A 16,362-nucleotide genomic window follows, 5' to 3' on the forward strand; every position below is an offset into this window, starting at 1 on the left:
AGGAGAGATGTCAAAAACGGTTAGGTACCATCCCCACCCCCACCCCCCCCCCAAAAAAAAAATAACCCACCCAAACAAAGAGTTTAGGAGGCAGGGGAGGGGAAAGATAAAAATGCTCCTCAAAGTTCAGTCTGCTCCAAAATCTGCCATGTCTGAAGTCAAAGTCACAGGCAGCACTGTACAATATTCCTAAATATTTTGCTCTCCCAGGCCCCATTCCTCTTTAGTTGGTAGCAAATGCCTGTGGCTAAGGTTATCACCATCATTTTCAAGTTGAATGGAGAGATACTGTCCTGATGTGAATACTTCTGGGACAAAATGCCTAGCAAACACAACACAGAGTGATACCTTAGGGCTGTAGAGAAACAAACTTTCAAGACTATTTTACATATTTAGTTAAAGAGTATGTTTCTTAAATATACTTACTATCTATAAGACAATATTTTAAAATCCTTTTTAAATGCACAGTTTTCCTTATGAGCCTTTAAAATATTTTAAATAATTATAAAATAACATCAAAAAAGTAATCTCAAAATACCACCTCTGACAAGATGGAGAAAAGTAATGAACAAAATTCCCCAGGGACACAAATAACATTCCAGACAGCTAAAGACTTATAACATTGAGGAATTATACCTGTTCTGCTAAAAATAGTCACCAGCCTGGAAAACATGCCTAATGGGTCTGGCATTGAATTGTCCTGGGTAATTTATTCTGAATCTGCATGGCTGAGTAACTGTAGGCATTTGAGAGCCAGAGAAATGGAGATGACTGCCCTGTAAAGTCACGTAACAATCCAGAACAAGACTCCACTATTTTAAAGTTAGCTGTGCAGGTCTTAACTGCTGATAAAACTGTTCTGGAAAAGCAGAATGAAGCACTGGTACTTACTGAGGAATCAGGAAGATGGTCCTCCTCTTGTGAAAAAGAGCTATTGAAAGCTCTGAAGGTCTCACTGTTCTGTTTGTGCTTTTCTATTGTGGCTTGAATGACCTGAGACAAAGATGTCAGCAAAGATGAGAAGCATCACAAAAAAAATTATCTCATAGGAAGATGGGTAGAAATATCATTTGGTGAAAAACCCTTACACTCCTGTAACTGAAAGAATAACTTAAAAGCCTTAAGTGCTGGTGTTAAACCCATTATTGTGTCAGTTAAAAATTAAGACTGCCATCAGACAGTGTCTCTACAAGTAAAACTGGAAGAATATACAAGGTCTGTTGCCTCAGTCTCTTCTCATACTGGGCTTGAGGAATGCAGGAAAGGGGAGCCCAGCTGGAGCCCCCAGATACTTTCTGGGGCCAGCTGGTCAGCACTGGGACCCTGACTGAGCTCCACACTTCTCCATGAGCAGCTCCACCAGACTGGCCCACCCGGCTTCCCTGCACAGCCACATTAATTCAGAACCCCAAAACGATGATTTCAAATGCTGCCCAAATGGTGATTGCCCTCCTTATCATTGGTGCTTTGTACTAACATGAATCCATTCCATCTTTTCCTCTTCTGTCCTGTTAAAAAAAAAAAAAATCATCATTCTCCTTACAGTATTTTCAGTCAATTCAATTCACAGCTTCACAGCTTTATATTCATTAGATTTTTAGCTTTGCTACCCACTATTTTATAAATATTATTGATAATTATTGACACTAATTACTATCAAATGCCAAAAATACTTGAATTGTTGACACAATGGGCCCTACAAGCACCACTGTAAGCACTTGTAAGCATTCAATAAAGGCAACCAACAGACTTTGACTTCGGACCAGCATCCTCTTACATATCTCTGTTGCTCACCTCATCATTTAAAGCTCTGTCACACTAGCACAGCCCGTAGATCAATTTCTCCACACATATTCACAAACCTTCAAAGACAGAACAAGAACCATACCTGGCTTGTAGTTCCAATGATCTCTTTTTTCCTGTTATGGAAAACGTATGAGCCACATTTTGTTTGGCAATTTCTTGGACCTATAAAAAGCACATCAGCTTTTTACTCTTTGTCCTTGTCTTCCCAACACTTTTAATGACATACAAGTAGAGTCATGCTTTGAAATGCTAAGTCGAAAGGATCATTTGGAATCAAGTGTAGAAGCAGAAAGAATAAGGGACTGTTTCCATAGTTACCTGTGCTGCTACAAAACTTGTGGGTCTGCATCACCAAGCAGACTCCTACAGCACCAGGGGGAGAAGGTGGCTCCTGTGCCAGCCAGGGGACAAGGGAAGGCTCTCAGTCCAAACATGGCACACAGCCACCACTATTCTGCCACCCTTGGAATGATTCTTGCAAAAATTTTTAAAACCCAACTGTCAGAAACTGAAATGTTATAATTTATGTCTTAAACATCTTTATGAAAGACCTTTGCCCATTATAGCAAAACTGTACAAAAGCTGTAGAGAAAACCACCAAAGCCCTGAATGGAGCCCCCTACACTGCTCATTGAGGAAGACAAGATAAAGTGACTCAGGGGAGAAGAATACATTCACAGAGGGATCAAGCTCAGCACCTTCGGGGTGGAGGCCACAGCCCCGGAGCTCTCAGCTGCCAGGCTCCAACAGACCCTCACACCAAAGGCTGTGGGGAGGAGAGGTTTTGGGAGTGTGATGGAAAAGCCTCTGGTGAGAGGCAGTGAATGCCCATCCTCTCCTGTACAGAGCTCAGCTGTGGGCCCCTTCAACCTGGGAAAAGCTGCATCTACACGAAGGAGAGCAGCCATAGCCCATCAGAGACACCCAAAGGGGTCCCCAGACCAGAGATGATGTGACAGATCCACAGTGTTGCAAGGGACAGTGTCAAACTTGCCCTACCCAGGGGAGGGAAGCACATGGCCATTCCCACCTGGCCTGAACCACTTCATTAATCCACTGGAGTCCATACTCTTCAGCAGTGGGGAGCAGGGGTACCCTCACCACCAAGAAGAGCAAATGGAGGGGAGCAAGGAGATGCTGTTGGTACCCTGGGAAGGGTAAAATGCTTCCACCTAACCCTTGTCACCCTCTCCCAGTCCACCCGCCCAGGCACACCTCTTTTTCTGTTCCTTTCCTTCTTTTCTCTTTCTTTCTCTTTGCCTCTTTTACTATTAAATAAAGTTTATCACCTTTTTTGGCATCAGTATCTAACCTCGTTTGGCTTTAATCAAGTTTTGGGGTATATTTTGAACATTTCGGGGTTTGATCCATTTTATTCTCAGAGGCTTAGTTTCCTTTGGTCTTCTGTGTTAAAATGGTTGGTAACACCAGCCAACCAAAAAAAAACCCAGAAAGAGATAGAATCATTAAGGTTAGAAAAGACATTTAAGATCCTCAGGTCCAACCATCAAAACAGCACCATCACATTCACCACAAAACCATGTTCTCAAGTGCCACATCCACTGTTTTTTAAACGCTTCCAGAGACAGTGACTTCACCACTTCCTTGGGTGTGGAAGTGGTGCCAGGGCTGCACAACCATTTCAGTGAAGAAATATTCCCTTATATCCAACCTAAACCTCCCTTGGTGCAACTTGAGGCTGCTTCCTCTCATCCTGTCACCCATGAGAAGAGGCCAACCCTCACCTGGCTACACCCACCTTTGAGGCAGCTGTAGAAAGCTAGAAGGTCTTGCTCCTTATCTCCAGACAGAATCCCCCCAGCTCCCTCATCAGACTTGTGCTCCAGACCCTTCCCCAGCTCTCTTGTGCTTCTCTGGACACACTCCAGCACCTTAAAGTCTTTCTTGTAGTGGAAAAGCTGCATTGATCCAAAGTGATCCAAAGCCAGGTTTTAGAATTTTATTATCTTTTTACATTCACATAATGTTATGTGTTTGGATTCGGCAGGGATCCAAAGCAATCCGGATGCATTAAAAAAAGGGCAAAGAAGAGATGCAAACCTGCAGTCCTGCAATGTCCATCTTCTCTCGGACACTGAACTTCTGGCCGATCAGCCTCAGTTTTGGCACACAGTACAGCACCATGCTGTTAAACTGCAATGAGACAAGAGTTCAGCTTAGGTCCTTACATGCTGGACACAGCCTGCACTGTGAAAGTTTAGGCCTCTGGTGGGTTTTATTCTAAGATGTAAGTCTCAAGAAGAGACTTAAGGTGAAATTGAGGCTGATGGATTATTACCAAAAGACGTGGGCAGACAGAAGCATGTCAGCCAGTCCCTCCTCCCTTCTGCCCCTCACTCTGAATTTGCCTTGAAAGCTCGAGAGCTCTTCTCCCAGTGCCAGCAACAGCTGGCCATCTCTCACAGCAAGAGGGTTGGCTAGAAACCACCTCCTGTGGCTCTCTGCAAAAACTCAGCCTCTGAGGAGGGAGATGGAAAAGACCCCTTTGGGCCTGACAAGGCACCAGAAAAAGCACAGCATGGAAGAAAGAAGCAAATCCTTGAGGAAAAAGCTACAAAACTGCTGCTTAGAAGGAGTAACTGGGCTCAGCTGGTGAATGCTTTTTGTCGTTAAGCTTAGGAAGATGGAAACACACCACAGAATCACAGATTCAAAGGATTGTTTGGGCTGGAAGGGACCTTACAGCCCGTCTTGTTCCACCCCCTGCCATGAGAAGCAACCCCTTTCACTAGACCAGTGTGCTCTAAGGCCCACCCAACCTGAGCACTACCCTGAAAATTGAAGAGCAACTAAAACACTCACCAGAAATAAATACCTATCCTGTGCTGTGCCATTCTTTGCTGAAAGTTTCTGAATGTGTCCTTCCTTAATGAGCTCATTGGCTGGGTTAACAATATCCTCTTCACCACCCAGGCGTTCATAGACTTCCAAAAGCTTGTGCATCTTTTCCTGCAGGTACAAACCCCCAGCAATTTAAATTTTAAAAAAATATTCTGTGTGGTCTATTTCCCACTGTTTAATTTCTGTAGTAAATGTAAGTTGAAGGAAAATAGTCCTTCACTTCCTCCATAGATTTGCATTTATATTAAAACCTGCTGCATACCCTTCAGTGCTATTCCCCACTCTGGATTAGTCATACTGGATTAGTTATACTTGGACTGCACCATGTAATGACATTTTGAAATAAATTTATTTGACACTTTCAGACTATTACTATTCAACAATAAATACGTATAGTAGAATCAGAAAGGTTGAAATAGATCTCTAAGATCATCAAGTCCAAATATTAACTTTTGGAACTTTAGAAGCAACGTCCAGTAAAATCAATGGCCAAGTTGGAGGCCTGTACATTACCAAATAATGGAAGCATGATTTATTTCTTCTACTGCACCACAACAGGAGTAAGCAGCCAACAATTAATGTAACTGTCCACTAACTTTTGGAGATTTTGCTACAGCACTCACTTTAATCTGGCTTGGACCTCATGGAGCACAATTATTATAGCAGCCTTTTCCAATGGGTTCTTGTATACTAACAGAAAAAACAACTGACACAGAAACCAATGAGCCAACGAGTTGTTTCATATTCCTGATATCTGCAGAGATACTGTACACAGCCCTCAGGAAAAGAGTTGTTAAGAGGCTCCAAACCAGAAAAATTTCCACCAAAATATATCCTTATCAAGAAAACATGCCAGACTCAAATAGAAACAGATGGTTTCCTAACTGTGTTTTCAGACATACTGACAATACACAGACATCAGCTGGCTACTTCCCCATAACAGCCACAGGAAATGTGGTCTCATGGTGTCCCCACCAGCTGGGGGAGGAAGTAATGGTCTGATAGGGAAGCAGATATAAACCTTGGGCCCCCAAATGTTCAATGGGTGCTAAGCCACATACACAGCATTTCAGGTCTGTCTGCTACAAAATGTCCTGAGACACCGAGGTGCACCAAAGGGATAACATCTGCAGCTATAAAGCCCATTTACTTTAATGGTAATACACTAGCTCTTCTATATGTAAAACCTGTGCTACTGTCCAAGACCTCCACAGTCTGACTGCTCAGCTTTTGAAGCACGGCTTTCTGAAGTTACTGATGCATGCAAAATGCACACTCTGTGCACTTAAGATGAGCCAAAACCAAATCAAAGCAACCTTCATTCTGCTGAAGAACTGTAGGACTAAAAAAAACCAGTGCGAAAATCTGCAAGAACACCTTGTGAATGGGCCTAATTGGAATACTTTCAACAGTTTTCAAGGAAAAGCAAATAGTAAGTTTTATGAAGACTTCCTTTTTCAACTCATTGGGTTGAATGAGGGAAGTGGAATTTAGGCCCAACAAGCCACAGAAAACGGCACTTACAATAAAAAGAACTCAGGCATCCAACACATGTTTAAGGCCTGACTGACAGTCAGATATTCCTCTCCAGTTCCCATACTGAGCCTGTTGCAATGGGAGGCCCTCAGTTTAGCCAAGTGTGTCAGTCAGATGACAATTCCATTCTGGAATTGTTACTCACCATCTTCCGGATGGCTGCATTGGAATGGTTTGCTGCTGTTGATATCAGCTCCAGTGACTCTGCAATACAGGTACCAACAGTTATGCATTCTCTAGATTGTATCTTTTAATAGCACATCTCTGAGCATTGTTCTTCCTTCAAAGCTGATGATACATAAGCAATTATAGACACAATCACTTCTGCCTGTTCAGCTGATCTATGTTTCATCTTTCTCTCCTAAAAATCTGGATGAGCCAAAGCACACAGTGACAAAGAACCCTCACCTTCTAGGAATCACCTTTTAAAAGTTAAGTCTCACTTAAGTCTTCCCAAGCATATTTTTAAGACTGTTTTTCTAGAACAGGGCTTGCCTGCTTATGGAGATATGGACCCTGTTCTGGCTGAGATCAAAAACTCCTCATAATCAAGAGAAGTCCATTTCTCCTGTTTTACCATATAAACGGAGGCTATCTGGCTTTCTTGGCAAGAATTATGCAATTAAATACAATACAAATTTAAAACCTTTCTTCCTCTGCCTACTGCCAAGGATGCCCTCCTGTCTTTGTCCTTAGCATACAACTGATTAAACAAAAACGTTGGATGTTCTACTACAGCAAACTTCATATTGCCGCTGTTTATTTGGCAAAGCTGCTTTCATTCCTAGAGCAGGCATTCCAACCCTTTTCTTCTCAACTCCAAAAGCATTCCAAATCCCTTTGGTAGGCAGTAATTTGATTAATTCAAATCTCCATTTCTACCATAGTCCTGGTTGTATCTGAACATGTGAAGAAAAAATTGCCCAAGATTTTAGACAGAGAGGAGTTGACACGTACTCTCAGCATCTTTCCTGTCTGGAGATTCTTCTGGAAGTTTCTTTAAGTAGTCCTTCAGGAGAAGCTCATAACGAGGAATCCTTTGCACTGGTTCAAGCATGTGATGCTGCAAAGTCAGGTTTCCACACACCTCCTGTTTCTGTAATGGAGAGAAAACAAGAACAGGAGGGTTTGGTTTTTTTCCTGCCTTTGATGCTTAACAGAAATAAAAAATGACCATTCCCATGCAGCTAGAGAGTGCACAGGAACTTCTCAAGCCATCATGAATCCGACAGACCTATTAGGTTGGAAAATACCCTTAAGATTATCAAGTCCAAATGTAAATATAACACTGTCAAGGCCACCACTAAATCCAGTCCACAGTGCCACATCTGCGTGTCTTTTAAATCCTTCCAGGGATGGTGATTCCATCACAGCCCTGGGCAGCCTGTGCCATGGCTGGACAACCCTTTCCATGAAGAAATTTTCCCTAATATCCAACCTAAACCTCCCCTGGCCCAGCCTGAGCCATTCCCTCTCCTCCTGTCCCTGTTCCCTGTTCCCAGAGCGTGACCCTCCTGTCAGGGAGTTGTGCAGAGCCAGGAGGTCCCTGAGCCCCCTTTTCTCCAGGCTGAGCCCCTTTCCCAGCTCCCTCAGCCCCATCCCCTCCTCTGGACACACTCCACACCCTCAGGCTCTTTCTTGTTGTGAGGGGCTCCAGACTGAGCCCAGGGCTGGAGGTGGGGCCTCAGCAGTGCCAGCACAGGGGATGGCACTGCCCTGCTCCTGCTGCCACCCCAGGGCTGGAACAGGCCAAGGTGGCCTGGTCCTTCTCACCCACCTGGGCTCCTGTTCAGCTGCTGCCACAGCAGCCCGGGGCCTTTCCAGCCCCTCTGGCTCAGCCTGGAGCTGCAGGGGGTCTCTGTGACCCAAGGGCAGGACCTGGAACTTCTTCAACCTCAGACCACTGGCCTGGGATCCAGCCTCTCCACATAAAACTGTGGAGCCTTTCTGCCTGACAGCAGATATCAGAGCTGGAAGGTTTTGTGTGACTCTTCATCCCATGTCTGGCATTTTCTGCCAATATGCAACTATCTTCTTTCAGAAGGCTCAGAAAAGTTCTTCCCACCCATGGCCCTGTGCAGCATTGTTCTCCCAAGTACACAAAATTAGAATGCCCTCGGGGATGTACTGCTTGCCAGAGCTCACTATATGAGTATCAGACACACTGCTTTGAAAGGCAGAGCTCTCTCAAATTCTGCTTCTTTTTCACTTGGCCAAGAAGGGGAGGAGGCTTGAGTCTGATTACACTAAACATCATCTGATAAGGCACCAATGTGCTCTTTGTACAATGGCACTGAGTATTGCAGTGTACCTGTTTTCATAGGATCCTGTAAAGCAAAAGAATATTTCTGTTTAAAAGAGATGAGAATCTCAGTAAGAACCAGTGACTTGCTTTAAAGCACACAGGAAGTTTCTGCTAGAGATGTAATCTGACTTCACAGCAGCATGTTAACCACAGACACACATGAGCTCTTCTACACAGCGTAATTTTTACTTCAGCCCACTAATGTGATCTGTTCTAGTGTAAACAGCCCCTCTACAACCACGTTAATGTCACTGTGTATTTCTCAGAGAAACGAACTTCTTTCAAGTATCTGCAATTTCTCATAAATATTCCAGCCCATACCACACTGCTGACTCGCTCCATTGTCACAGCAAGGCTGGAGATAATGGAATGAATGTCTGAGAGAAAAATATTAGCTATCCTTCCAGAAATTCAAAGAACTAAACTTGATATGTCACAGTCATCAGCTTGTTAGTAACGTTTGATTTTTGTTTTCTGCTTTCCCTAATTTCACATAACTAGTAACAGTGAATATCTTAAGCTGTATATTATATATACACTATTCCCTTAGCAGCTTAGGTAGACAGTGCATCCCTGAAGGATCAGAACACACCTCAACTGGTATGTTGAAAACTATCAGTGGCTTTTAATAGTGCAGAGATATGGCAGGTGAGTGGATTAAGCATTTTGGGTCCAGTCTCTGCCTCCTACTGCTGTGATCACTGTAGAGCAACAGGCACTCTTTAAGCGTGGCTGAAAAACCTACAGTGCAATTCTGTCATCAACAGAATGACATTCCAGGGCTATCTCCTGCCTGCACTGCCAGTGCCCACACTGCCTGGCAAGAGCTCTTTGCTTAAGCAAGAGCAGAGCTGCCCCACGGTCTGGAACCAGTGCAGACTGACAGCAGACACACATCCTTTGTGTTGGAAGCTCGCTGGTGGGAAGAGGCAGGTGAATTTTACGGAAGGGAGTTGCCTGTGCTGTAGGGAAAACAGTTCCAAATGGATTTACCCTGCAGAGAGTAATGCCTTGCCACAGGCTGAGGACAGCAAAACACAGTGCTGGTCTGCATGCCCTTAGTGGGAACAGGATGGGTACAGGCAGTAAAAGGGTAAGAAAAGGCCACGTGGAGCAGCAGCATAGCAGGAAAGGACATCCCCCAGTCCTTGTTTCTCCAAACTTCTGTCTGAGTCTCTGACACAGCCCTAAATCTCCACACAGGGCCTCTCTCCTCTCCCAGCTTGCTAGGGAAGGACTTGATTCTGCACAGCTGGCCCAGCCTCCCATTGAGGGCAGGCAGCTGTGCTCCCTGCTCAGCTTAACCCGCTCTTTGCCAGCCCTCCCCTCCCAAAGGTCGGTATCTGCTTTCCCAGGACTGGTGCAGGGATACTCCTGAGTGTGCTGGAGCCTGCATCCCTTCAGCTGGCTGAGGGGACAAGTGGGACAGAGCAGTTTGATACATTGACATCGCTGGAGATACATCAGCATAACTGGAGCTCTTCCCCTCTCCCTGCACAGCTTTTTGTGTAATTATGAGGAAACTCATGTTAAGCATCCTCCTGTGGAGCTGTGATCCTAAGAGCTGCGTGCCACTTTGGAAGCCTCAGGACAACCAGACAAACAGCAGATGCTGTGAGTGATATATCCAAACTTAAGCACAGCCACCTGAGAATGAAAATGTACTTATTGAAAAAAAACTAAAGTTAGAAATGAGGAAGACAAATCCAAAAGAGTCAGAATTACTGGACCATGGGTGAAGTTTCATTCTGTGACTTCTGATACTCCTCTTAAACCGCAGAATGATGGAATGGTTTGGGTTGGAAGGGACCTTGAAAACCATCCAGTGCAACCCCCATCCACTGTCCCAGGTTGCTCCAAGCCCCATCCAGCCTGGTCTTGAACACTTCCAGGGATGGGGCAGCCACAGCTTCTCCAGGCAGCCTGTGACAGGGCCTTAACCATCCTCACAGGAAAGAATTACTTTCCAGTATCCCACCTAATTCTGCCCTCTGTCAGTTTAAAGCCATACTTAAAAAAAAAAAAAAAAAGAAAGAGAGAGAGAGAGAGAGAAGAAAGGAATGCCACTAAAATTGTGTAGTTTTAGTATTAGTGTCTTATGTTCTTGACAATGTGTGTCATACCTTGGAAACAAATAAGCATACTGAATTAAGTGAGGATCTCTCACTCCTGGTTCTGGCCAGCAGAGAGTCAATTTTTTCCAGTAGCCAGAAGAGCATGTGGCCAGGGTCCCAGTGTTATTGGATAACACCTCTAGTCTTTGCCAGGCTGGAAGAGAGGGTCTCACTTCAGAGAAGGCTCCTTACAGTGGAGCAAGTGTGGCACATGGAGCAGTTTGAGCGATGCTGGTCCTGACCAGAGAGAGTGGTTTGGTGACCTGGCTGCAGCTGGATTGAGCTCTGCACTCTCTTTAGTACAATTTTATTTTTATTATTAATATGGTTGCTCTTACTGTTTGTTTTCTTATCTCGTTGGTGTTTCCAGTAAATTGTTCTTACCTCAACCCATAATTTTTGCCTTTTGTGCCTTCAGCTCTCCTCTTCAGATGCTCCAGGGGGACGGGGAGGGAAAAAGGGCAGAGAGCGGAAGCAAAGGAGTGGCAGTGTGGTTGTGGAGTCTCTAAACTGAGGAGTATCATTCCTAAACCATCACAATCTCCAAGTCCTCTTCTGCCAATTTACAACATACCTGTATATTCTGAACCACGTCTTTGAAGGGAGAGGACCGCTGCATACACGTGTTCACTATGTCCATTGCCCTGTCAAAATTCTTTACATATTCTCCATACATTTTCAGAAAAGGAGCAAGTTTCTGCAGGATATCTCCTAGCCGTGGGTTGATGCTCCTATGATAAAGAGACAGGTAAGTACTGAAATCTCTGGGAATTAATGGTATCTTCACAGAGAAAAGGCAGCTCTCAGATTTCCACAGTTGTCTCCCACATGCACAAGCACTTACACATATGTGCAAACAAGACAGGCTAAGTTTAGTTTAGGGTAATCTATACAATATCCCAGATGAAACTTCAAACACAAATCCTGATGTACAAGGGATGACATTTCTGCCCTCAGTATCTTCAGTGAACAGCAGACTGACTGTACATCATTAAAGGAACATCTATATATCTCTTCTGCCCAGCACAAAAGCTTATGAGAAACTTTTTCTTATCAAAAATAATCATTTCCACCACAGTCAAACATCTGAATTAGTTTTAGTGCAAAGAGTTCAGTTCAGTTGGGTAATCCCTAGGGGCCAGTAACTCCAGGCTGAAGCAGCAGTAGCCACACATCTCTTCCCTCCAGAGTCTTGGCCATTCTTCCCCAGTCTCCCTGAGCAAGGCCCTCTTTGGCCAGCTGACCAGCTTCTAGCCTGCTCTGACTCCCAGACTCTGCAGTTTCCCCCCGCTCTGTTACAGCTGTCCCTGAAAGTGCAAATCAGGCACAGAGGTGCTGAGACTCATTTATTCCTTCTGGTCACTGATGAACGTGTGAAGACTGGACTCAGCCAAGAGAGAGGCAAGCCCTGGTCTTGTCTTGGTCAGTCGGGGTACCTGGAAAGCTCAGCACTGTCTGCACCTGCCACTGCAGGACACCCTACAGTGTGCCCCCTCAAATTTGGGTTCCTAGATCTGACTTATACTTAACCTTTCTACCTATCACTGCATTTCTGCATTATCTACAACTTACAGAATCATTAGGGCTGGAAAAGACCTCTAAGATCAACAAGTCCCACCTCTGACTTATTATAGCAGCCAAATTTTAACTGGTCTTTGAAAATACTTATTTCAGCTGTGGGGCCAAAACAAGAAATTGCATTCCTTCCTAGTAGTGTAGTTTCATAGTACTGCAATAAGAGGAGAGTGGGAATGCAGTAAGGAAAATGGCTCTGGCAATACTTTGAAGTGAAAAAATGCTCACAATGTATTCTAGAAATTTTAAGTGCTCAGGCCTACTCCTCAAGTCAGAATGTTTGAGAGACTTCACATAAACATATTAAATAACTAACATAACTACTGCATTAAACAATAAAAAATTTGGAATTAGACTAGACCTTATGGTTGCTACAGTTTCTTGAAAATGTATTTTTAAATAACTGTAATGACAGCTACCTACCATTCTTGTGTAATTCTTGTTTTGAGCTCAGGAAGAAGAAATTGTCCATGGAAACAATAGATGGAAGAAATATTTGAGAAGATGCCTGTTATCACTTCAGAGGAAATCCCTGCTTCGGACAATTTAGTGCAAAAAACCTGCAGAAGGCAACAAGACAGTACCAATATTTTTTTCTAAAAAAAAAGGTTGAAATTACTGAGAATATCAGAAATCTCATATTTGAGAGTGTAAGCTGTAAAGAACATCCAGTCTCTGAAAAGCATTTACTGCTATTTACACAAAGCAAAATAAACCACGTGACTGGGTTTTTCTCAGTAGGGAAAATTACACTATACTGAACAAAAGAGAAAGACATTCCCTAGATTTCTATGGTCTAGAAACAGTTTCTGTTCATCTAATACAAAAACTGGAAGTCTCCCATAGAGCTCCAAGAGTTTTAGGGTGAAGGGTTCTCCAAGTTACAGCTTCTAAAAACATTTCTAGCCAAGTGACAGCTTTTTGGTTTTTTTTTTATTCTACTCATTTTTAAAAAACGCTTGGCTAGCAATGTGTCTCATCCTATTTTTATTTCTTTCCTGCACATTCACGGATTTCTTCTTTGAGATAATTATAGAAACGCCTGAATTGTGTAGCATCAACTCAAAGTCTATGGGGAAGAAAGTTCAGACTAAGCACACCAGTTTCACTCCATCCCCATGTGTAAACATGATGGGCCACAGTTACAAAACACAGTGGTAAAAAAATAGCTTGCTGTAGGCATGGGGCTGATACATGTGGCTTGATTTTAGTGAAACTTCTTGCACATCAAAGAGATCAGAGATTTTGTTATTTGTTAGTGCCTTCATTGTCCCTGTGATTTCCTCTCCCCATACACCCAGGGAGGAACCAAAAGCTGGCAGTGTCTGTGTCTTGGGCTGCTGCTTTCCCATTTCCCTTTCTGCCACCCCAGCCCTCTGGTTCCTTCTCAGAGAACCCTCTTGCCCAAGGCTCTCCTCTGGGACCCACAGCACACAGCCTGGCAAGGAAACTCCACCTTCCACCTGCACACAGGAATTTGAATTAGCTATAGCTTAGGCAACTGGCAGGAGGCATCACTGCTGCTCACTGAAAGGAAAGAGTTAATTCAAAATGGAATTACCTGATCCAAGAGATGGAGTCTTTTAACGTAAGCTTCTTCCGTGTGGAGCAGCTCATTGGCAATGTTGAATAGCTTTTGGGGCTCTGTACACTGAAAAAAACGTTACAAATGACACAATCCATCTGCACCTCCACACCTGAGTTCCACTAACTGTTCTGATTTTCATTTTGTCAGTGGCCAAAATCCCTACCAGCAGAAGAAAAAAGGTTAACACATTTCAGAATCTGCTCCACGTCACTCAAAAGATCCCTTTGCTCCAGAGATATTTTTAATGCTGTTTTCTGAAAGAGCAATTAGTAACGCAATCAGTGGCCGGTCAGGATATCATTCGAGTTCATTATGGCTTTATAAAAAGAACCAGAAACATCCCCTAAACCTAGAAATAAGTCTAGTCTATTTGAAAAACAGGGCAATAGACTATAAATCAGCTGTTCTCCTCTTTGGACTGAGATCCTGTAACTAAAATGAAAAGTAGAAACGAGGCTCTTTGGCCAGATTTCTACCCTTGCCAGCACAGCATTACTCTCTACGGCATATTTCTAAGATTTTTGGGCAGCTTTAAACACAAGCCAATTCCCTGGAAAGAATTTTCAGCAAGGTAACCCAAATCACTCAGTGAAGCCTTTCATTAAGTTAGTTTTAAAAAACAGAACCAGAAAAGACTACTTAAAAACTCTATTTAGAGTTATAAAGCACTGACTTTAGGCAAAGTTCATCCAAAAGCTACATTGGTTCCCCAAGTGATTAAAAATACCTGAATTACTAGAATACAGGCTTGAGCTTTCCAACAATTTCTTAAAGTGTTAGACTTTAAACACCATGCCTACGTATAATGAAACCAGTCCAGAGCAGAGCGTTGTGTTCAGAAATACAACCATGGAAAATGGGCAGCAAGGATGATCAAATGTAGGGAAACTATACTGGGCTGGATCCAGATAAAAAAACAAATGCAATGAAGGTAAGAGGTGCATTAATGATTCCTGAAATGGAGAGCACTGACTGGGTGCGATTCATCACTATTTCTGTGGGAAAACTGAAGGGCATCAAATAAAATCACCAAGGTGCTGCTTCAGGGGCTGCTTCCTCAAGCAACACTACACTGTCAGCAGTAACCTTCACACAGGTTCACAAAAGAACCAGAAATATCCACAGAGGAAAAGCTCAGCTAAAGTCTATTAAACACATGGAGCAATTTCCATTTCAGGAAGCACCTGGGCCTGTCACCAGTAGCAGTGGTCCTTCCCAAATGCCTGTCTCTGCTGCTTGCATTTGGGGCAAGCACCTGTAGATAGAACCCTGTGGGCCACTACCAGATGGTTGGAAAATATCAAATAAAGGCTCTCTTTAAGCTTCTTCAACATCACCTTATTTTGTTTCCAAAGAAAGTTGATGAGAAATATTTTAGCGCCCCCCTCCACGCATGTGCAGACAAACTGCAGTACAACTGAAAACCTCAAAAGCTTTTCAAAGCAAGCCATGAACTCCAACAAATCAAAGCCACAGTTATCCTACATAGAATGAGGTGCCACTTGGCATGAAGTACCCACAGCTCCACGATGGATTACTGAAGGAAAGTGAATAGCCTTTTTTTATTTGAAGCAACATCAGGGTTCCTTTGAAGCAATCCCTCTTTTTTTCCAGGCACAAATATGAAGATAGGCAAACATGCCATGAGTGAAGTTTTGACATGGACTCTCTCTGCTCTGCCTCTCAAATTATTCCAAGTCAATTCAAATATCCTTTTAAGCTCTTTCAACATGCTACACAGCATCCTGCTCTGTTAAATATGTATTAATATTTAGGGGAAGAGAAAAAAAAATCACAGCACAGTAAGTTTTGAAGTTGTTCCAAGCAAATACACCTTATTTACAAGTTTACACTGAAGTGCACTGTGGGCCAGTCAAACCCAGTAACTACAAGGATCTCTCACTGAGAAAGAATTTATCTGCTGGTTTTGCTGGGCACAAAGGAGCACTCAAATGAAATGCACTGATGTAACCAGCTGGCACCAAGAGCATCCTTCAAGTTGTTTGAATTCAGAATTGGAAAAATACTTATTTCCAACCAAATACATTTGTAGTCAGAAGTAAATCTTTACATAGCACAGGCGCTTTTTAACCTCCTGACCTTCACCATCTGCAATTCAGTTTATATTTCAAGAAAATTTGCTGACATCTGCTTAAATACCAAACGAGGACTGAACAGGCTCAGCTTGAGCTCAGTTTTACAGAGTGACTCTATCTGCAGTTGCTCTCTGCTAGGCAGAGAGATAGGCACATTTTTCAGACAAATTTGCAACATATTTGCCTTTCAGTGGGCATAACATTTTAAACGAAACTGTAGATCAATGAAACATGAGGCAGTCCCATTCTTCCAACTTTGTTTTGTACAAGGGAAAACCTGCAGTGCATCACATAAATGCACCTCAGGAAGAAGTGTAATAATAAAAAAAAAAAAAAAAAAAAAAAAAAAAAAAAAAAAAAAACCAAAACACCAAAAACAACCAAATGAGTTTTCTTCTGGAGATACCTTTCTCATAAACTCACCAGGTGAGCTCCAGAGAATTACAACCTAATAACTGTTTTGTCATCCTTATTTCCTAC

At 43.1% G+C, this 16,362-nt stretch overlaps 1 protein-coding gene across 2 annotated transcripts in view; it reads right to left on the reverse strand.

Annotated features, from left to right (window-relative positions):
• Positions 1 to 16,362, reverse strand: part of FGD3 (FYVE, RhoGEF and PH domain containing 3) — an 85,491-nt gene that overhangs the window by 17,856 nt on the left and 51,273 nt on the right. For both annotated transcript variants that reach the window (XM_066326994.1, XM_066326995.1), the window contains exons 5-14: positions 13,760 to 13,849; positions 12,622 to 12,758; positions 11,198 to 11,354; positions 7,162 to 7,300; positions 6,350 to 6,408; positions 4,630 to 4,776; positions 3,868 to 3,960; positions 1,889 to 1,968; positions 1,478 to 1,508; positions 892 to 993 (exon numbers count right to left, since the gene is read on the reverse strand). In XM_066326994.1, the coding sequence (XP_066183091.1) occupies positions 892 to 993; positions 1,478 to 1,508; positions 1,889 to 1,968; positions 3,868 to 3,960; positions 4,630 to 4,776; positions 6,350 to 6,408; positions 7,162 to 7,300; positions 11,198 to 11,354; positions 12,622 to 12,758; positions 13,760 to 13,849 (1,035 nt within the window). The remainder of the gene's footprint in view (positions 1 to 891; positions 994 to 1,477; positions 1,509 to 1,888; positions 1,969 to 3,867; positions 3,961 to 4,629; positions 4,777 to 6,349; positions 6,409 to 7,161; positions 7,301 to 11,197; positions 11,355 to 12,621; positions 12,759 to 13,759; positions 13,850 to 16,362) is intronic.

The sequence above is a fragment of the Sylvia atricapilla genome, chromosome 11 (genome assembly GCF_009819655.1).
Source record: "Sylvia atricapilla isolate bSylAtr1 chromosome 11, bSylAtr1.pri, whole genome shotgun sequence".
NCBI lineage: Eukaryota > Metazoa > Chordata > Aves > Passeriformes > Sylviidae > Sylvia > Sylvia atricapilla.